The sequence below is a fragment of the Ranitomeya imitator genome, chromosome 4 (assembly GCF_032444005.1).
Source record: "Ranitomeya imitator isolate aRanImi1 chromosome 4, aRanImi1.pri, whole genome shotgun sequence".
In the NCBI taxonomy this organism is placed as follows: domain Eukaryota; kingdom Metazoa; phylum Chordata; class Amphibia; order Anura; family Dendrobatidae; genus Ranitomeya; species Ranitomeya imitator.
Genome location: NC_091285.1, coordinates 295,194,093 through 295,217,654, shown reverse-complemented (window position 1 = coordinate 295,217,654; position 23,562 = coordinate 295,194,093). Strand labels below are relative to the sequence as shown.

The following is a 23,562-nucleotide window of genomic DNA, read 5'->3' as shown; positions in this document are numbered from 1 at the left end:
TTCCAATTAAGGATTATGGAGGCCACTGTGCTCTTAGGAGCCTTGAGTACTGAAGAAATTGTTTTGTAACCTTAGCCAAATCTGTGCCTTTCCACAATTCTGTCTCTGAGCTCCTTGGCCAGTTCCTTTGACCTCACGATTCTCATTTGGTCTGACATGCACTGTGAGCTGTGATGACATATATAGACAGGTGTGTGCCTTTCCAAATCAAGTCCTATCAGTTTAATTAAACACAGCTGGACTCCAATGAAGGAATAGAACCATCTCAAGGAGGATGACAAGGAAATGTGACTTAAATGAGTGTCTGAGCAAAGGGTCTGAATACTTATGACCATGTGATTTTTCAGTTTTTCTTTTTTTAAAAATTTGCAAACATTTCTACATTTTTGTTTTTTTTTCAGTCAAGATGGGGTGCAGAGTGAACATTAATGTGAAAAGAATAAACTTTTTTGAATTTACCAAATGGCTGCAATGAAACAAAGAGTGGCACATTTAAAAGGGTCTGAATACTTTCCCTACCCACTGTAGAATGCAGTTTACTGATTTAACTACTGTATATGCATAAGTTTGTCTTTTTTATACATTTACACATACTGCTGTAGATTTTTACTACATTTGTTTGCATTATTTATTTTAGATGGCACTACAACAACTGGGAAATTGATTTTCTAAATCCACAATACAATACAAAATACAGCATGATAGGTGGAAACCTTGTTATCAACAATCCACAAAAATCAAAAGATGCGGGGAAATATATTTGCATAGTTTCTAATGATTATGGAACAGTGAAGAGTAATGAAGCCAGCCTAAACTTTGGATGTAAGTAAATAACTGTGTGCCTTTAATGGATATAAGTACGAGGTTTTTATTTTGGGGTCATTAAATATCTCTTTTTATTCTTGTCAATACCAATACTTAAAAAAAATCTTTTGTGTCCTTTTTTTATTGTTTTATATTAGAATATTCATAAAGTTGTACATACTTGGCAGTCACTTATTTCCCTTACCTAAAATAGCATAAGCTCAGGAAAACCCTTATTTTAAGTCCAGTCTTTTTGTTATTTAGTAATATTAGTAAATGGTTTAAAGGGAATCTGTCAGCTTAATTTTACATTATCAAGATTTTGCTGTATAGGTCAGTGTGCAACACTCCCAATGATACCTCTTTAGTCTGGATCTATGGCTCGCATTGTTGAGAAAACTTTGTTTTATCTTTAATTTTGGCTGCAAGTGGGCCTATCCTGAGCACTTGCAGTCAATTTTTCCACAATTGTTCTCTCTGTCTGGCACCGTCCACAGTTGGTTGATTAAATGTGCCGAGAGGCTCTAGTGTATGATGTACAGTCATGGACAAAAATTTTGAGAATGAGACAAATATTAATTTTTCCAAAGTCTACTGCTTCATTTTTTTCTAATGGCAATTTGCATATACTCCTGAATGTCAGAGTGATCAGCTTAACAGCAAATACTGTACTTGCAAAGTCAATATTTGCCCAGAAAATGAACTTTAACCCCCAAAACACATTTCAACATCATTGCAGTCCTGCCTTAAAAGGAGCAGCTAACATCCTTTTAGTGATTGATCCATTAACACAGGTGTGGGTGTTGATGAGGAAAGGGCTGGCGATCAATCAGTCATGATTAAGTAAGAATGACATCACTGGACACTTTAAAAGGAGGCTGGTGCTTGGTATCATTGTTTCTCTTCAATTAACCATGGTTATCTCTAAACAAACACGTGCAACCATCATTGCACTGCACAAAAATGGCCTAACAGGGAAGAGTATCGCAGCTACAAAGATTGCACCTCAGTCAACAATCTATCGCATCATCAAGAACTTCAAGGAGAGAGCTTCCATTGTTGTCAAAAAGGCTCCATGGCGCCCAAGAAAGACCAGCAAGCGCCAGGACCGTATCTTAAAACTGTTTCAGCTGCGGGATCGGACTACCAGCAGTGCCAAGCTTGCTCAGGAATGGCAGCAGGCTGCTGTGAGTGCTTCTGCACGCACTGTGAGGCGGAGACTCTTTGAGCAAGGCCTGGTTTCAAGGAGGGCAGCAAAGAAGCCACTTCTCTCCAGAAATAACATCAGGGACCGACTGATATTCTGCAAAATTTACAGGGAGTGGACTGCTGAGGACTGGGGCAAAGTCATTTTCTCTGATGAATCCCCTTTTCGATTGTTTGGGACATCTGGAAAACAGCTTATTCGGAGAAGGGAATCGGCTCACTCACAGTCTTGCCTAAAAACACAGCCATGAATAAAGAATGGTACCAGAATGTCCTCCAAGAGCAACTTCTCCAACCGTCCAAGAGCAGTTTGGCGCCCAACAATGCCTTTTCCAGCATGATGGCTCATGGGACAAAACATAGAGATTTTGGGTCCTTGGCCTGGAAACTCCCCAGATCTTAATCCCATTGAGAACTTGTGGTCAATCATCAAGAGACGGGTGGACAAACAAAAACCAACAAATTCTGGCAAAATGCAAGCATTGATTATGCAAGAATGGACTGCTATCAGTCAGGATTTGGTCCAGAAGTTGATTGAGAGCATGCCAGGGAGAATTGCAGAGGTCTTGAAGAAGAAGGGTCAACACTGCAAATATTGACTTGCTGCATTAACTCATTCTAACTGTCAATATAACCTATTGGTACTCATAATATGATTGCAATTATATTTCTGTATGTGATATAAACATCAGACAAACACTAATAAAAACCAGAGGGCAGCAGATCATGTGAAAATATAATTTTGGTGTCATTCTCAAAAATTTTGGCCATGACTGTAAGTCTTCTACATGTGCTATGTCCGACAGACACATCTCGATGGCATCCAGTTCTGCTTATGTAAGAAAGATCCAACGCTGCAACCTTCAGTGTATAGGACTTCCCGTGGTCAGACAGAGTGCTCAGTGGCAGAGTGGACAGCAGGGAAGACATGGACAGAAAGTGCACTTATACGTCCACCTGTGCACTTGCAGACAAATTTGCATACACATGAAATGCAATTTTCACAAGAATGGTATTACATATCGACACCAGATTAATAACAATGGAGTTGTGACACACTGACAATACAGAAGTATCTTTGGTTGACTACGAAGAATTAAGCAGACAGGTTAGACAGGTCATTAGAATTAGTGAGAAATACATTAGAATTAGTGATGAGCGAGTATGCTAAGGTGTCCTCCAAGTAATTTGGCGTGTCGGAGATTTAGTTTTTGTCATCGCAGCTGTATGATTTGCGGCTGCTAGACAGTCTGAATACATGTGAGGATTCCCTAACAAACAGGCAACCCCCACATGTATTCAGGCTGTCCAGCAGCCGCAAATCATGCAGCTGCATCAATAAAAACTAAATCTCCGAGCACGCCAAAACACTCAGAGACCACCCGAGCATACTTGGGAACACCAGAGCAACGAGTATACTCGCTCATCACTAATTGGAATCCATTGTGTTTTTTAACATGGAATATTGATCTCCACATTTTCTTCAGCAAATGATGGAAAAGGCAGTGAATTTTATTATAGCATGCACAAAACACTTGGGCAGAAAGAAGGAACAGGAGGGACTTCCGTGTAATAGAAAATGATTGAGGCCTCCTGCTCTTATTCCTTTTAAGGTTTAAGGAATATATGAAATATATTACAGAATGAAATTATTGGCAGTGCTCCTGGATGATTGTTGCCATGGAAATGGCACTTTGCTTTGGAATTATAGAACATGCACTGCGTGCCATAGAACAGGAGTAAACCACAATGTCCCTGTCTATTAGAGTCACTGGTCTGAAGCAAACATGCTCTCAATTTGACCGCTTATAGATTTATTTTTTTCATATGTCCAGATATTTACTGAGCCTTTTATTTGTCACAGTATTGTTCGTATATGGCTGAACATAATAGCCAACGAACACTAAGAAAATTGGTGAAGCAAGAAGGGATTAAATATGAAAAGATACTAAAAGAGGGGTCTCTTTGAGGATTGACTTTTGGGACTCCTACAATGCCTACAGTAACTGGGTCTGAGATCTCAGTTTTCAGCCAGAGGGGTCACTTTGAGGATTGACCTTTGGGACTCATATAATGCAAACAGTAACAAGCTCAGAGATCTTGGTTTTCAGCCTGAGGGGTCACTTTGAGGATTGACCTTTGAGACTCCTACAATGCCTACAGTAATGGGGTCTGAGATCTCAGTTTTCAGCCAGAAAGGTAACTTTTATGATTGATCTTAAGGACTCATACAATGCCAACAGTAACAAGCTCCGAGATCTCAATTTTCAGCAAGAGGGGTCCTTTTGAGGATTGATCTTAGGGACTCATACAATGCCAACAGTAACAGGCTCTGAGTTCTAGGTTTTCCGCCAGAGGGGTCACTTTGAGGATTGACCTTAGGGACTCGTGCAATGCCAACAGTAACAAGCTCCGGGATCTCAGTTTTCAGCCAGAGGGGTCACTTTGAGGATCGACCTTCGGGACTCATATAATGCAAACAGTAACAAGCTCCGGGATCTCAGTTTTCAGCGAGAGGGGTCACTTTGAGGATTGACCTTAGGGACTCATATAATGCAAACAGTAACAAGCTCCGAAGTTTCTGTGTTCTTGAATAGAATGGAATTATTATTTATTTTATTTTTTTTACACACAGACTTAGATCCATTTCCAGTAGATGAACGCCCAGCAGTGAAAGTGAAGGAAGGAACTGGAGTAATGCTGATCTGTGACCCTCCTCAACACTATCCAGGTGATGATCCATATGGTTAAAGTTGATATTTGAGACTTTGTGAAAAATAAAAAATGTGCCTAAGGACTAACAGGCAGGTAGTTGCTACCTACCTGTACTACTAGTAGGCTACCTACTTGCCTGTTGTGCCGGACGCCATTCATGATCCACACATAGCAGTCACAAACCACTCCTACCGGAGATTCAGCTGCCTCTGCTGATGTCACGTCGACAGAGTTGCAGCTTATTCCTGCCCTGGTCTGGCAACGTAGCTTGACTTCCTACATAATTCTGATTGACAGTCGGCTCCCTCCAGTTAGGCATCGGGAATTTAGCTGAAAATCAGACTGACGTCAAAGTCCCTCCCCGTCAACAGAGTGGAACGGAAAAGAAACTGTCACTCTGTCGTCGTGATGCTGCAGAGGCAGCTGAATCCCCGACAGGAGTTGTCGGTGACTGCTTTATTCCGGTGCTGAACGTCGCTGGGCACAACAAGCAGGTAGGTAGCAACTAACTGTCTGTTAGTGCTTAGGCGCATTTTTAGTTTTTCACAAAATCCCGGATATCCCCTTTAAAAAAGATTGTACCTTACCTAATTTTCCTAGAAATGTCCCTTTTCAAAAACTAACCTGATCTCACTGTAGGGAATCCTATCCTGTCCTTCTCGCTAAAAATGGTAATGCTCCCAGATCTACATTATTATGTGCCTTGGCCTATTACTTTATTTTAAGATTCACGTCTAGCTTTAGCTAGGAAAATTCAGGCAAAACTGCACTGTGTAGATGTTTCCTGACTCGTGTCATGTAACATTTTGGAGGGCTCTCGGGATGTAATATTTGTCATTTATAATTTTGCTTGTAAAAGCTCTAGGTCCTTGCTAAGCTATAAATGTATGTATACACAGAATTTTTCTTCAAGTGTCTTTAAAAAATAGCAATTAACTTGAAGTAGCATGCAAATTGGTATGTGAGTTGAATCATCACATCTAACAGTGTAATGGTTGCAAATACAGTAATTTGAAATCAGGAGTACGGAAGGATAAGACATCATTTCCTGAAATATACACAAAAAGTCTTTCTCTGTCTGATTTGTATTGTATGGTTCCTACAAAGAACCTTTCTACAGTATGTCTCTATGATATCAGAGGCATATAAAGGTAGAGTAAGGATCCATTCTCCTATGTGAAAGATCTATTACGGTACACTAAGATATAGAGCCTAAATGCTGAGTGTACATTAACCAGTTCAAGACCGCCCATAGACTATAAGGCTGTGTTCACACATTGCAGATTTTTTGTGTTTTTTTTTTCGCTATAAAAACGCTATAAAGATGCAAAAAAACGCATACATTATGCATCCCATCATTTAGAAAGCATTCCACATTTTTTGTGCACATGATGCGTTTTTTTCCGCGAAAAAAAATGCAGCATGTTCATTAATTTTGTGGATTTTTTGCGGATTTCCCACTATATTATTGCATTGGGAAACTCCGGAAAAATCCGCAAAAAAACGCACCAAAAACGCGGTAAAAACGCGAGAAAAACGCATGCGGATTTCTTGCAGAAAATGTCCTGTTTTGCTCAGGAAATTTCTGCAAGAAATCCTGAACGTGTGCACATAGCCTAAACGTCAATGCAGAGTAAGCCGCTTGCATGAGATTGCGCAGCCAGGGGAATGAGGAGCTGACTGTCAAATACAGTTTCTTACCATATTTGCCTTTCTGATCACTATATTCACAGTGCTAAACTAGTGGTGTGTATACATTATAGAACGCGCCAGCATTGCTTCATCCTCATGAGCCAGTGATCATGCAACCACTGAGTGTATAGAAAGAGCATAAGTTGTCGAGTCTTAGAAAACCCAGTCAGCTATGCAGACATTAGACTGAATTTTCCCTGTAGCTGGGGCTAATATATCAACCCCAGTTAAAGGGGAAATCATCAATAAAAAGACTGTATGTACAAATGCCCCCTCAAGGTCTTTTAATACCTTATGGGGGGGGGGGCACAGTGTGTAAAATTAATGTACAAACTACCTCCAAATATATAGCAAAATAAAATTTTAAATTATTGAACAAAGCAGATTATTCCTTTCTTTTCATAACTGTCTCTAAAAATCTAAATCTGTAAATCTTCATTTATAGTACTACAATGCCATTATAATGTGCCATGTAAAATGCCAGAGAATTTCTTTGCCAATTTTTATAACATGTGAAAGTGCATTATAGTGCAGTTGGATTTGCCTTGCGGTATTCCGTGTCATTGCACTGCCTTTAACACAGATAAGGTATATCTGTTGAGAGAAGATTAGCTGCTCACTTCTAGCAGTCTGCAGTGTGCCAGCCTTTGAAGATGAAACCTTGGCGCTCATCTAAGAGGCTGGAAACCATAAAGGTTATGCGGAGTTCTAGGCAGTACTGATTTCACAGGAACTAAAACACCGTTCTGCTGTAGCACAAAACATGTCCTCTTAGAGAAAGCCTGACGCATAAAATATGAACTATATTCTTTCTGAAATTGTTGCACACAGTGGCTTGCGAATGTATTCACCCCTCCTTGGCATTTTTCATGTTTTGCCACCTCACAACCTGGAATTTCACTTTTTTTTGAGGGTTTGCATCAGTTTATGTAAAGAGCATGTCTACAACTGTGAACATTTGGTATTCTTTTCATTGTGAAGCAAACAACAAGTAGGAAAAAATAACTGAAAACTTCAGTGTGCATAACGTTTTACCACCATAAAATCAGTCAGGCTGTCTCAATTCACTGACAGACTGAAACAAGTTTTGTTAAAAAATATCCTTGTATTTCTTCCCCCTAACTTGGACCATTTTCCCTGACCTTGTTGCTGAAAAAAATTCCCACTGCATGATGCTGTCACCACCATGTTTCATTGTGGGGATGGTGTTCTTGGGGTGATGGAATAGTACGTCAGCTGGCAGTATCCCCCGCTTGGAGGTGGGCTCCGGCGGTAAGCCCACCTCAAAGCCGCGATATGTCAGCTGTTTTCAACAGCTGACATGTGCACGCAATGGGTGCGAGCAGAATCGCGATCCGCCCGCGCCCATTAGCTAGTGAAATGCCGCTGTCAAACCCTGACAGCGGCATTTAACAAGCGCTCCCGGCCGCGCTGCCGGAAATACTTAAACCGCTGACCCCCGTCACGTGAGCGGGGGTCATCGGTGCATTGCCATCACAACCAGAGGTCTGCTTGACACCTCTATGGTTGTTGATGGAAAATTGCTATGAGCGCCACCCTGTGGTCGGCGCTCATAGCAAGACTCCAATTCTGCTTCATAGAGGTGATCTGTGCATCACCTCTATGTAGCAGAGGCGATCGAGTAGTGCATGCTTCTAGCCTCCCATGGAGGCTATTGAAGCATGCCAAAATAAAAAAAATGTGTTTAAAAATATAAAAAAATATAAAAGTTCAAATCACCCCCCTTTCGCCCCAATCAAAATAGAACAATATATTAAAAAAAAACAAAAAAAAAAAAACTTACACATATTTGGTATCGCCGCATTCAGAATCGCCCAATCTATCAATAAGAAAAAGGATTAACCTGATCGCTAAACGGCGTAGCGAGAAAAAAAATCAAAACTTCCAATGTACGTTTTTTTGGTTGCCTCGACATTGCATTAAAATGCAATAACGGGCGATCAAAAGAACGTATCTGCATCAAAATGATATCATTAAAAACGGCACCTCGGCACTCAAAAAATAAGCCCCCACCCGACCACAGATCACAAAAAATGGACACGCTACCGTTAGTGGAAATTGCTCTAGTATCTAGTATTCTGCTACAGATGGATCTGGATAAGTTGGAAACTTGGGCTGAAAGGTGGCAGATGAGGTTTAACAATGATAAATGTAAGGTTATACACATGGGAAGAAGGAATCAATGTCACCATTACACACTGAATGGGAAACCACTGGGTAAATCTGACAGGGAGAAGGACTTGGGGATCCTAGTTAATGATAAACTTACCTGGAGCAGCCAGTGCCAGGCAGCAGCTGCCAAGGCAAACAGGATCATGGGGTGCATTAAAAGAGGTCTGGATACACATGATGAGAGCATTATACTGCCTCTGTACAAATCCCTAGTTAGACCGCACATGGAGTACTGTGTCCAGTTTTGGGCACCAGTGCTCAGGAAGGATATAATGGAACTAGAGAGAGTACAAAGGAGGGCAACAAAATTAATAAAGGGGATGGGAGAACTACAATACCCAGATAGATTAGCGAAATTAGGATTATTTAGTCTAGAAAAAAGACGACTGAGGGGCGATCTAATAACCATGTATAAGTATATAAGGGGACAATACAAATATCTCGCTGAGGATCTGTTTATACCAAGGAAGGTGACGGGCACAAGGGGGCATTCTTTGCGTCTGGAGGAGAGAAGGTTTTTCCACCAACATAGAAGAGGATTCTTTACTGTTAGGGCAGTGAGAATCTGGAATTGCTTGCCTGAGGAGGTGGTGATGGCGAACTCAGTCGAGGGGTTCAAGAGAGGCCTGGATGTCTTCCTGGAGCAGAACAATATTGTATCATACAATTATTAGGTTCTGTAGAAGGACGTAGATCTGGGGATTTATTATGATGGAATATAGGCTGAACTGGATGGACAAATGTCTTTTTTCGGCCTTACTAACTATGTTACTATGTTACTATGTTACTATTTTTTTTTTTAACAAACTTTGGAATTTTTTTTTACCACTTAGATAAAAAAAACCTAGTCATGTTTGGTGTCTATGAACTTGTAATGACCTGGAGAATCATAATGTCAGGTCAGTTTTAGCATTTAGTGAACCTAGCAAAAAAGCCAAGCAAAAAACAAGTGTGGGTTTGCACTTTATTTGCAATTTCATCGCACTTGGAATTTTTCCTGTTTTCTGTTACACAACGTGGTAAAACCAGTGGTATTATTCAAATGTACAACTCATCCCGCAAAAAAAAGCCCACACATGGCCATATTGACAGAAAATTAAAAAAGTTATGGCTCTGGAAAGAAGGGGAGGGAAAAACAAAAGCGAAAAAAGCTCCGGGGGTGAAGGGGTTAAGAGTTCTGGCTCCTACAGACCAGTTAGACACTCCTAATCAACTCATTATCTGCATTAAAGACAGCTGTCTTGCATAGTCACCTTTATAAAAGACTCCTGTCCACAGCCTCAACTAATCAGTCAGACTCTAACCTCTACAACATGGGCAAGACCAAAGAGCTTTCTAAGGATATCAGGGACAAGATCATAGACCTGCACACAGCTGGAATGGACAACCAAACCATAAGTAGATTGCGAGCCTTCGCGGGCAGGATCCTCTCTCCTCCTGTACCAGTTATGACTTGTATTGTTTAAGATTATTGTACTTGTTTTTATTTTGTATACCCCTCCTTACATGTAAAGCGCCATGGAATAAATGGCGCTATAACAATAAATAATAATAATAAGTAAGATGCTGGGTGAGAAGCAGACAACTGTTGGTGCAATAGTAATAAAATTGAAGAAATACAAAATGACTGTCACTTGACATTGACCTGTGGCACCATGCAAAATCTCACTTTGTGGGGTATCTTTGATCATGAGGAAGATGAGAGATCAGCCTAAAACTACACGGGGGAACAGCTGAGACCACAGTCACCAATAAAACCATTGGTAACACATTACGCCGTAAAAGGTTTAAAATCCTGCAGTGCTCACAAGGTCACCCTGCTCAAGAAGGTACATGTGCAAGCTCCTCTGAAGTTTGCCAGTGAACACCTGGATGTTTCTGTGAGTGATTGGAAGAAGGTGCTGTGGTCAGATAAGACAAAAATTGAGGTGTTTAACTCAACTCGCCGTGTTTGGAGGAAGAGAATTGCCTATGACCCAAAAAAACACCATCCCCACTGTCAAGCATGGAGGTGGAAACATTATGTTTTGGGGGTGTTTCTTCTCTAAGGGCACAGGACTACTTCATCGCATCAATAGAAGAATAGATGGAGCCGTGTACCATAAAATCCTGAGTGACAACCTCCTTTCCTCCACCAGGACATTAAAAATGGGTCGTGGCTGGGTCTTCCAGCAAGACAATGACCCAAAACATACAGCCAAGGCAACAAAGGAGTGGCGCAAAAAGTCTCCAGGCCTTAATCCCATAGAAAACGCATGCAGGAACTTGAAGCTCTGAGTTGCCAAGAAACAGCCTCAAAATCTTAATGATTTAGAGATGATCTGCAAAGAGGAGTGGACCAAAATTCCTCCTAACATGTGCGCAAACATCATCAACTGCAAAAAATGTCTGACAGCTGTGCTTGCCAACAAGGGTTTTGCCACCAAGTATTAAGTCTTGTTTTCCAGAGGGTTCAAATACTTATTTCTCACTGCAAAATGCAAATAAATTTATATAATTTATACAATGTGATTTTCTGGATTTTATTTTTGATATTCTATCTCTTAATGTTAAAATTAACCTACCCTTAAAATTATAGACTGTTCATGTCTTTGCCAGTGGGCAAACTTACAAAATCAGCAAGGGATCAAATACTTATTTCCCCCACTGTACATATTTACATGTAACATAGTAACATAGTAACATAGTTAGTAAGGCCGAAAAAAGACATTTGTCCATCCAGTTCAGCCTATATTCCATCATAATAAATCCCCAGATCTACGTCCTTCTACAGAACCTAATTGTATGATACAATATTGTTCTGTTCTTGTGTTTTTGGTGTTGCTATAATTATAATGTTCCATAGAAAAAAATGAACAAACTGCAATATTCATACTGCATAGCACATTGCGTTACACAATGTTGAAATTCAATTTCTTTTGATTATCCTAGATTGTTGCTGAAAAACTTAATTAATAAAGTTTATGTGCCTATAATAGTACCAATAAAAATGGCAACTCTTGCAAAAATCTAGAGTTGTCCGAAATATAAAGTTATGGCTCTTGGAATTCATCAATGAAAAATACAAAATCACCTGCTCCTTAGTCTTAAGGATATGTCATAAGTCTCTTATCATTGATGGTCCCTTGAGCTTGTGTCTTTTTCCCTGTGATCATTAATTTGGTGGATGTGTGGTTGAGGACCTTCTTCTTGGTGATCATCAAGTGTCCCAGTGGTGATGACCTGCAACAATCAAGCATTTATCACCTGTCATGTGAAATGATAACGCATTCCTATTATGGGATAACCTCCACCCCTCTTTTTATCACCCATTCCCAGAATATTTTGGGGGTCTTGCAATGTTTTACAAATGTTTTCAATTACGCTAACATTTCAGATCATTGATTTGCTTTGTTTGTTTTGTTTTCTTTTGTTTAGAAGAAATAAATTATAGATGGATTATAAATGAATTTCCAAACTTCATTACTATGGATTCACGTAAATTTATTACACAGAAAAACGGAAATCTGTATATTGCAAAAGTAGAACAGTCTGACAGAGGCAATTACTCATGTTTTGTATCCAGTCCTTCAATTACAAAAAGTGTATTTAGCAGACATACATCTCTTTTGCCGCAATCTGAAGGTACGTTTTATCAGTTTTGTTTCTTAATTGACCCTATTTTTGAATAGATAGCTTCCATCTGTGGACATAGGGGGCCGAATTAATACATTTCAAAAGGGTGCTGTATGATGCTCTATTGTAGAGCAAATGGTGTATATCCTTTTTGTGTACTGGGGCCCCTCTGCGGTCCCTACTGACTGACCCTGAGTTACTACATTTCCTCTGCAAATTAGATGTGTTTATAGCATCATTACCCTTGGGATCAACTCTCCTTGGCATTAGTGCATAATCATAAATGTTTTTCTTTAAGAATATAGTATTCTATTCAACTTGTAATATTTCATAAAATATAGATAATTGAGATTCAGAATGATGGAAAGGCTTATACTGGTATTCTATCTATCTATCTATCTATCTATCTATCTATCTATCTATCTATCTATCTATCTATCTATCTATCTATCTGTCTGTCTAGCAATCTGTCTATCTGTCTATTATCCATCTATCTATTTATCTATATGTCTGTCTGATTTATCCATCTATCTGTATATCTCTATATGTCCATCTACATATCAGTTTGGATCAGTTAGTCTGAAGGATAAATAGTTAAACACATGTCCCATTAACAATTGCTTCAGCAGTCAAATATTTGATGGAGTCATTAATAGCTTTGTACACTTGACATTTCATTGGAATTGTTTTTCAGCTTCAAAACGCTATGCAGCGGACATTCAAGTTGCATTTTCAAATACTTATGCTTTGAAAGACCAAAATGTGACATTGGAGTGTTTTGCATTGGGAAAGTAAGTTTATTCATTGCTCCATAGAACATCTTCTTCCACTAAATATTCTTTTGATGCAACATTTTTTTGGCAAAACTAGGTAGTCCATTTCATTTTTGAGCTTGCCGTGTCTCCTCACCTCATCCCACATTTTGACCCTTTCTTCTTTGAATTAATTTTTATTTAATATTCTGCTCACCTTCATACTGAGGCATTCCACATAGTTTCTGATAGTAGGTTTTTACCTTGTATAGCATGAGCAATGTTTGAGAAATATATTGTATTAGTTGTGTTTATGGTTTACTTTACAAGAAGATTATTCTGTAGAATATGTGTAATAATAATATCTTTTAAGGTAATGAAGATAATGGACTCATCATAATATCCGATCATTATTATGCCATTTGATTACTTACTGTTTATCTGATGGGCTAGCATGGATACTTAGATTTCACAATATGATATTAAATAAATAATTTATTTGATCCCCTTCATGACCTTGGGATTTTTCGTTTTTCCGTGTTCGTTTTTCACTCCTCTCCTTCCCAGAGCCATAACTTTTTTATTTTTCCGTCAATTTGGCCATGTGAGGGCTTATTTTTTGCGGGACGAGTTGTACTTTTGAATGACATCATTGGTTTTAGCATGTCGTGTACTAGAAAACGGGAAAAAAATTCCAAGTGCAGTGAAATTGCAAAAAAAGTGCAATCCCACACTTGTTTTTTGTTTGGCTTTTTTGCTAGGTTCACTAAATGCTAAAACTGACCGGCCATTATGATTCTCCAGGTCAGTACGAGTCCATAGACACCTAACATGACTAGGTTATTTTTTACCTAAGTGGTGAAAAAAAATTCCAAACTTTGCTAAAAAAAAAAAAAAAATTGCGCCATTTTCCGATACCCGTAGCGTCTCCATTTTTCATGATCTGGGGTCGGTTGAGGGCTTATTTTTTGTGTGCCGAGATGACATTTTTAATGATAGCATTTTGGTGCAGATACGTTCTTTTGATCGCCCGTTATTGCATTTTAATGCAATGTCGCGGCGACCAAAAAAACGTAATTCTGGCGTTTCGCATTTTTTTCTCGCTACGCTGTTTAGCGATCAGGTTAATGCTTTTTTTAGTTGATAGATCGGGCGATTCTGAGCGCGGCGATACCAAATATGCATAGATTTGATATTTTTTTATTGATTTATTTTGATTGGGGCGAAAGGGGGGTGATTTAAACTTTTATATTTTTTTTATTTTTTTCACATTTTTTTTTACTTTTTTTTTTACTTTTGCCATGCTTCAATAGCCTCCATGGGAGGCTAGAAGCAGGCACAGCACGATCGCCTCTGCTACATAGCAGCGATCTGCTGTTCGCCGCTATGTAGCTGAAAATCAGGTGTGCTGTGAGCGCCGGCGATCAGTAACCATAGAGGTCTCAAGGACCTCTATGGTTACAATTCTGAAGTATCGCCAACCCCGATCATGTGACGGGGGACTGCGATGACGTCATTTCCGGCCGCCCAGCCGGAAGCGGTAGTTAAATGCCGCTGTCTGCGTTTGACAGCGGCATTTAACTAGTTAATAGGCGTGGGCAGATTGCGATTCTGCTCGCGCCTATTACGGGCACATGTCATCTGTTCAAAACAGCTGACATGTCCCGGCTTTGATGCGGGCTCACCGCCGGAGCCCGCATCAAAGTAGGGGATCTGGCCTCGGACGTACTATCCCGTCCGACGTCAGAAAGGGGTTAAAAATGTATTGTTAAGTTATTAATCAAATAAAATGAAAATAAGCAAGTGTGCAATTGAGTTCATTTTCCTCTTTGCTGTCATTCTCCTGCAATGAGACCTTTTATCTCTCATAGTGCAAAGCTAGTTTACACGGAGCTCGGTCCCTAGTGCCTGCCCAGGCACTGGTTGAGTCTGCACAGTTGCTACATTCCAGGAGAGGCATTAACTAGTAATATACAAGCTACCTCTCTCCAGTCAATTGGTTTCTATACAGCTGCTCAGCTCCCCGCCCCTCACTCTCAGCTTCTAACAGGCTGCTCTTACAAATCTTCAAATCTACAGCTACAGTATAAAGTTCCACTATTGCTACATCTCTGCTATTCATCAGAATGGTCACTCAGGGAGGAGTGTCCGCCTTGCCAGAAACCAGGAAGTATGAAGAGTAGAAACTGTGTACTTCACAGAGACAAATTGAGAATAATCATTTAAGGGCACACTGATATCAAAGATAGTTTTATTGTTAACTAGCTGAAGAGCCCGGCGTTGCCTGGGCATAGTAAATATCTGTGGTTAGTTATAGCACCTCACTTCTCTTATTTTCCCATCACGCCTCTCATTTTCCCCCTGACATCTCTCATTTTCTCCCTTACACCTCTCATTTTCCCCCTAACTCCTCTTATTTTCCCCTTCACTCCTCTCATTCCCCCCTAACACATGTCATTTCGACCTCACATCTGTCATTTTCCGATCACTCCACTATTTTCCCTCCTCTCATTTTGCACTCACACCTTTTCATTTTCACCTCACACCCCTCATTTTCACCTCACACCTCTTATTTTCCCCTCAGTATATACATGTTTGTCATCTCCCTTATATATAGTATACACCTGTATGTTATCTACTGTATATAGTATATACCTGTATGTCATCTCCTCCTGTATATAGTATATATCTGTGTGTCATCTCCTCCTCCCCACGTTATTTGCTCAGTATTTTTACCTCAGTTTTTTTTAGCTAAATTTGCAGCCTGATAAATCCCCAGCCAACAGGAAGCCTTCCCCCCTGGCAGTATATATTAGCTCACACATACACATAGTAGACGAGTCATGTGACTGACAGCTGCCGTATAACTATATGGTACAGTTGTTTCTCTTGTAGTTTGTCTGCTTATTAATCATATTTTAATTTTTGAAGTTTCATGTGTCAAGTTGTGTGTGTTGAGTTGCGTGTGGCGACATGTATGTAGTGACTTTTGTGAGAATGAGTTTTGTGTGGCGACATGCATGTAACAACTTTTTGTGTCGAGTTGCATGTGACAGGTTAGTGTAGCAAGTTGTGTGCAGCAAGTTTTGCGCATGGTGAGTTTTGCGCATGGCGAGTTTTATGTGTGGTGTGTTTTGAGTATGTGCAAGTTTTGTGTGAGGCAACTTTTGCATGTCTTGCAACTTTTGTGCATGTGGCAATTTTTCCGCGTATGGAAGTTTTGCATGTGGCGAGTTTTCCATGAGGTGAGTTTTGCACGTGTGGCGAGTTTTGCGTGAGCCTAGTTTTGCATGTGGTGAGTTTTGAGCGGCGACTTTTGTGTTTCGACTTTTATGTGGTGAGGTTGGTGTATGTGTGGTGAAATGTGTGCTGAGGGTGGTATATGTGTTCAAGCACGTGGTAGTATGTGGCGCATTTTGTGTGTGTGTTCATATCCCCGTGTGTGGTGAGTATCCCAAGTCGGGGCCCCACCTTAGCAACTGTACGGTATATACTCTTTGGTGCCATCGCTCTCACTCTTTAAGTCCCCCTTGTTCACATCTGGCAGCTGTCAATTTGCCTCCAACAATTTTCCTTTCACTTTTTCCCCATTATGTAGATAGGGGCAAAATTGTTTGGTGAATTGGAACGCGCGGGGTTAAAATTTCGCCTCACAACATAGCCTATGACGCTATCGGGGCCAGACGTGTGTGTGCAAAATTTTGTGGCTGTAGCTGCGACGGTGCAGATGCCAATCCCGGACATACACACATACACACACACATTCAGCTTTATATATTATACTAGGTTGATCATTTATGCCAATATATGATACAAAGTAGCATTGTTTTATTATAAAAGATTATTGGTTTTAGAATTGTATCTACAATTATTTTAAATAAAAGAATATACAAAATACTACCCAAACATTTACAGAATGTAGATTATTATGTAGTACAATATGCACTACACATCTTAGCGTGTTTTACTCCAAATACTCCAAAAACAAAATAATTTGGTTTCATATACAATTTTTATAGAGCACGTATGTATAACTCTGTGCTTCAGTAAAAGAGTCTTACATTCATGCTTGGGGTGAGGAAAATATAATGACTAAGTAGGTAAATTCTGTGTCCATTTTTATGAAGTGTGTTGGATAGTAAGTAAATTATTTTTCTTCTTGTCCTTTTAGCCCTGTGCCAGTTATCAAATGGCGTAAAGTGAATGAACCAATGCCCGCTACAGCTGAAGTTAGTGCCTCAGGTGCTGTGCTTAGAATATTTAATATTCAACCTGAAGATGAAGGAACTTACGAATGTGAGGCAGAAAATATTAAAGGAAGGGATACACACAAAGCATATGTATATGTAAATGGTAAGATATATAGGGTAAAATTTTGAATAACACATAAAACATGACGATGATCTAATTTTATGTGGACATTTCAACTGTTCTCTGGCATCAGCCATCAAGGATTAGGCATGATCAATTAGTGCTTTACTTCTGTTTTGTTTTTAGAATGGACAAAAACAGTATTAAATTACACTTATCTAAATTTCTATAAATTTTGTTCACTAGTGCTCTTCATTTACTTTAAAAAACAATATTCTAAAGCAAGGTGCACAAGGCAAACAAAATAAAAAAATAAGGACCAATCAGATACCTCTGTGGTGATATTGAATGATGCATAAATATCCTCCTGTGTTTCTCAGCATTGAGGACATTAAGAAATCGGCAACATTAGGAACTATGCCATTAACTTAGAACTAGCAGCAACAATTGGGACCAAGCTACACCCATTTACTGTTCTGAGAAGGTTGGCCATAAGTAGTCTTCATGGAAGAACTGTGGCCAAAACCCATACTTTCGACACGGCAACAATTTCAAACACAGGGGAAATTGGGTGCAGAAAAATTATAGCAGGTGCCTTGGACTGATCAGTCAAAGTGTGAAATATTTGGTTAGAACAGAAAGCAGGGGCTGGAGAGCTGTTTAATAATGAGTGTCTGCAGGCAACAGTGAAGCACAGTGGAATTACTTTGCAGGTTTGGGGCTACATTTCAGAAAATGGAGTATGGTATCAAGATTAATGGTGTCCTCATTGCTGAAAAATACAAGCAGATAACTTTCCCATCATTCAATACCATCAAGGAGGCTTCCGACTGGCTCCAAATTGATTCTGCAGTGACCACAAACATACGGACAATGTTATTAAGGAATAACGTCAACCTAAAGAAGAATAAGGTTTTCTGGAGATCATGACACAGCCCCGACAGAGCCCTGATCTCAGTATCATCAAGTCTGTGTGGGATTACACGAAGAGATAGAAGGATTTGTACACACTTACATCTACAGAAGATGTGTGGTTAGTCCGCTTCGATTCATTTTTCCACACCTGCCTAAAACTTTTCCATAGTACTGTATATTAAAAAAATAGATTCTCAAAGCTTCATATGCTCAGTGAAAAACAGGCAGCATTCGAAAGACAGATGGGTAGTCTCGGAGTGCTATCAATTTTTTACACTGACTCATTCACATTAATGGGAAAGTTGAATCATCAAATCGTATCAATCATGGACATGTCTGTGCTTTCTCTTTTGTAGAACATGTTCTCGGTGAACATGCATATAGACTATAATGTATGCAGGTTCTATCCCTGAAAAACATGGGTAGAACACGTATGAGAATAACAGACAGGATGTAAATCTAAAGCGACATGACGCTGTAAAACACAATTGAAATAATCATTATGCTTCTATTTTGCTTTGCAGCTCCTCCTGAATGGGTAGAACATATCAATGATACAGAGAGGGATATAGGCAGTGATTTGCATTGGCCTTGTATTGCTAAAGGAAAACCCATTCCTACGATTCGATGGTTAAAAAATGGAGACTCAGTAAGTTATACATAACCCTTAATATAAACTAATACATTGATGTTTTCCATGAATCTGCAAATTTGCTAGATATTGTGTTTTCTTTTAGTATGGCAAAGGAGAACTGAGGATCCGAGGACTAACTATGCTGAATGCTGGAATGTATCAGTGTATAGCAGAAAACCACTATGGAGTTATTCAAGCTAATGCTGAGCTAAAGATCCTGGGTTAGTGCTACTTTTAATTTTTCCTGAAAACCATTTTCTGTTAATTCTGTTTTTGAGCTGTAAGTAAACTGCACACAGAATTTTGTAAGCTGCCATGTATATGAATGGAGAATAGAACAAAACTGGCACAAACTTAGTATAGCAAAGTATTATTTAATTAACTACTTTTTGCAGTACATAAGTAATATTGCAAATGCACATGTGCTACACCAACTAATGGGTTATTTCCATCTTCCTAGATGGATATTGGTGGATAGTTCTTGTAAAAACAAGCACACTTGCCACTTATTGCTTATTAAGGTTTTGCAGCTGTTCTTGAGATACTAGCACTTTTCTTTTTACAGCTCGTTGCCTAGGAGAACGACCACTGCTGCTATCGAGCTTGTAAGCACTACGCTATAGCTGACCATGACAAGGAAGTAACAGTGTTTCCCATCAATCCCGTCTAGCTTTAAAACAATGCTTACAAGCTCAATAGAAAAGAGATTGTAAGCACTCCTCATGTTCTGTCCAGCAGCAATGCTGGTCCTCCAAGGCAACAAGCCATAACCAAAAGACAAATGTTATTATTTTAAGATTGTCTGAAAATTGTAATAAGTTGTAAACTTCAAAATTGCTTGTATTTACAAGCACTATCCAACAATACCTATTTATGGCTGAAAGGTTTTTGGGAAGACTGGAAAAACGCTTTAAATTTACCCGTATAAGAAATAATTGGAATATTCATTTTGTATAGATCAATTGTAAAGGTACTTTTAAGGAATATATTATATAAGAGGCCACTATCAAGATATTTCTGAGGGTAGAAGGATTTAGAAGGCAAGGCACAATATGGCAAAAATTCTGTATGAGGCCAGAAGGTAATGGGGGCTTTATGGAGGATCATACACAAGGTGACGACCTCGGTATTGGTAGAAGATGCTATATGGCAGGGGCTCCATGTGGAGAAATAGGACACAAAGTGATAGACAAGGACTCTGTGAAGTTGAAAAGTAGGTACAAGATATCAGTAATCTTAGTTGATTTGTCTATGATATTTTTTTGTTTCCAGCTTTAGCACCAACGTTTGAACTGAATCCTATGAGGAAACAGGTATTGGCTGCCAAAGGAGGTCGTGTTATCATTGAATGTAAGCCAAAGGCAGCACCAAAACCCAAGTTCTCATGGAGTAAAGGAACAGAACTGCTTATGAATGATAGTCGGTGCGTACAAATAAAGTCTTATTTTTTTTTATAGCTCTATTATCATAGAATTATTATGCACTATGCAGGGAATTTAATACGACAAGTGTTTCAAATCCCAGTTCAAATGGTGCTAGAGAGCAATGTGCAATCTTTGTAATAAATTTTGGGTACTGTATCTTTGGCCATACTTGTACCAGAAACTGAAATTTGTGATGGCTAAGGATATAAAGATTTGCACAATAATTTGTACTAATTCCTAGTGTAAATGTTGATAAATTTGTAGGCCCAAAGAAGGGCTGGTAAACTTCACCTACTTTTTAAACCAAAACTTGTAAATAATAGTGCAGATATGCAGGGCTGCCGCTAGGAATTTCGGGTCCCCATACTGGCAAAATGTTCGATGCCTGCTTGAGAGTCCTCCCAGGCTCCTCTCCAGCCCCGCCTCAACCTCTCGAACAGTCCACAGTCCCACCACCATCCTACCACACCATGGCCAAACTACATATTACCACCACATAGTGACCGAATAATACTACATACAAGAACCAAATACCGCCACACCATGTCCAGACCACATATTACCACCACAGTGACCGAACAATAGCATATACAAGGAACAAATACCACCACACCATGACCATATCACATATTGCCACTACATAGTGACCAAATAATAGCACATACAGTGGGGCAAAAAAGTATTTAGTCAGTCAGCAATAGTGCAAGTTCCACCACTTAAAAAGATGAGAGGCGTCTGTAATTTACATCGTAGGTAGACCTCAACTATGGGAGACAAACTGAGAAAAAAAAATCCAGAAAATCACATTGTCTGTTTTTTTAACATTTTATTTGCATATTATGGTGGAAAATAAGTATTTGGTCAGAAACAAACAATCAAGATTTCTGGCTCTCACAGACCTGTAACTTCTTCTTTAAGAGTCTCCTCGTTCCTCCACTCATTACCTGTAGTAATGGCACCTGTTTAAACTTGTTATCAGTATAAGAAGACACCTGTGCACACCCTCAAACAGTCTGACTCCAAACTCCACTATGGTGAAGACCAAAGAGCTGTCAAAGGACACCAGAAACAAAATTGTAGCCCTGCACCAGGCTGGGAAGACTGAATCTGCAATAGCCAACCAGCTTGGAGTGAAGAAATCAACAGTGGGAGCAATAATTAGAAAATGGAAGACATACAAGACCACTGATAATCTCCCTCGATCTGGGGCTCCACGCAAAATCCCACCCTGTGGGGTCAGAATGATCACAAGAACGGTGAGCAAAAATCCCAGAACCACGCGGGGGGACCTAGTGAATGAACTGCAGAGAGCTGGGACCAATGTAACAAGGCCTACCATAAGTAACACACTACGCCACCATGGACTCAGATCCTGCAGTGCCAGACGTGTCCCACTGCTTAAGCCAGTACATGTCCGGGCCCGTCTGAAGTTTGCTAGAGAGCATTTGGATGATCCAGAGAAGTTTTGGGAGAATGTCCTATGGTCTGATGAAACCAAACTGGAACTGTTTGGTAGAAACACAACTTGTCGTGTTTGGAGGAAAAAGAATACTGAGTTGCATCCATCAAACACCATACCTACTGTAAAGCATGGTGGTGGAAACATCATGCTTTGGGGCTGTTTCTCTGCAAAGGGGCCAGGACGACTGATCCGGGTACATGAAAGAATGAATGGGGCCATGTATCGTGAGATTTAAGTGCAAACCTCCTTCCATCAGCAAGGGCATTGAAGATGAAACGTGGCTGGGTCTTTCAACATGACAATGATCCAAAGCACACCGCCAGGGCAACGAAGGAGTGGCTTCGTAAGAAGCATTTCAAGGTCCTGGAGTGGCCTAGCCAGTCTCCAGATCTCAACCCTATAGAAAACCTTTGGAGGGAGTTGAAAGTCCGTGTTGCCAAGCGAAAAGCCAAAAACATCACTGCTCTAGAGGAGATCTGCATGGAGGAATGGGCCAACATACCAACAACAGTGTGTGGCAACCTTGTGAAGACTTACAGAAAACGTTTGACCTCTGCCATTGCCAACAAAGGATATATTACAAAGTATTGAGGTGAAATTTTGTTTCTGACCAAATACTTATTTTCCACCATAATATGCAAATAAAATGTTAACAAAACAGACAATGTGATTTTCTGGATTTTTTTTTCTCAGTTTGTCTCTCATAGTTGAGGTCTACCTATGATGTAAATTACAGACGCCTCTCATCTTTTTAAGTGGTGGAACTTGCACTATTGCTGACTGACTAAATACTTTTTTGCCCCACTGTATAAGGAACAAATATGTTTAAACCCTATGGATAGAGACAAATACCTTGTTGGCCTCAGAAAGACCTTTTTTGAATCAGGGCTAAACGTCCAAGAACAATTGAAAACTAGATTGCAAGAGCCACCAGAATCATCTCCTACATTACAAAACTAATCAAGAAAGCAATCCGGTGCCTCTAGTAGTTACCTACAATCCAAATCTGGAAGTTCTAAGGGGAGCTGCAAAGAAACTACAACCTTTACTACAAAAGATGTCCTATTATAATCCATATTTCCAGACCCCCACTTCTAAGAAGCATCTTTGTCAGACGTTCCCCATCCTCTCCAACAAATACAGGAACCTTTTCCTGCAATAATGACCACTGACAAGATAAAGATCCCCAACTCACATTAGGACTACACGATCCCAGGTACTTTCAGCTGCATCACATCTAATGTAGTGTACTTAATTATATGTACCAAATGTCCAGTTGGGGGTCCGTATGTGGAAGACAGGGCAAAAACGTAGAACAAAGATGAATTCTTTTTGCAACACAATAAAAGTAAAAATAATAGATGTATCTCTGGCCAAACATTTTTCTATCCATGATCACAGCAGCATGGGCATGAAATTACTGGTATTAAAAGGTGACTTCAAATCTCAGAGAGACAGAAAAATATGTGACTACAAACTTATGACAACTTATGACAATCTTTGACACACTCAGTGGAGGAATGAATGTATCACATGGATTTGTCTTTCTATATAAACTAAGGAATGTGCTTCCCAGACCATTGTAGGCATCACAACCATGGACCAGACCCCAATTACAGGATAATAAAATTCCTTATCCATGAACTGTTCTAATATTTACATCCACAACTGTTTCTCCCTCCCCCATACTCATAGTTCTGCTTCATGTCACTTATCTATTGCATTATTCCAGTGTCCTGCATAAATATGTGATCCTTCAGAATTTGTGTTATTCTATGCCTGATGAAGAGACCCGAGTAGTCACGAAAGCTTGCAATTTATTCCCATCCTTTCAGTCAG

At 39.7% G+C, this 23,562-nt stretch overlaps 1 protein-coding gene across 2 annotated transcripts in view; it reads left to right on the top strand.

Moving 5' to 3' along the window:
- The window catches only part of CNTN1 (contactin 1), a 295,541-nt gene that overhangs the window by 202,078 nt on the left and 69,901 nt on the right, over positions 1 to 23,562 (top strand). For both annotated transcript variants that reach the window (XM_069764781.1, XM_069764782.1), the window contains 8 exons: positions 638 to 822; positions 4,646 to 4,741; positions 12,028 to 12,234; positions 12,920 to 13,016; positions 17,149 to 17,330; positions 18,728 to 18,852; positions 18,941 to 19,058; positions 20,110 to 20,260. In XM_069764781.1, the coding sequence (XP_069620882.1) occupies positions 638 to 822; positions 4,646 to 4,741; positions 12,028 to 12,234; positions 12,920 to 13,016; positions 17,149 to 17,330; positions 18,728 to 18,852; positions 18,941 to 19,058; positions 20,110 to 20,260 (1,161 nt within the window). The remainder of the gene's footprint in view (positions 1 to 637; positions 823 to 4,645; positions 4,742 to 12,027; positions 12,235 to 12,919; positions 13,017 to 17,148; positions 17,331 to 18,727; positions 18,853 to 18,940; positions 19,059 to 20,109; positions 20,261 to 23,562) is intronic.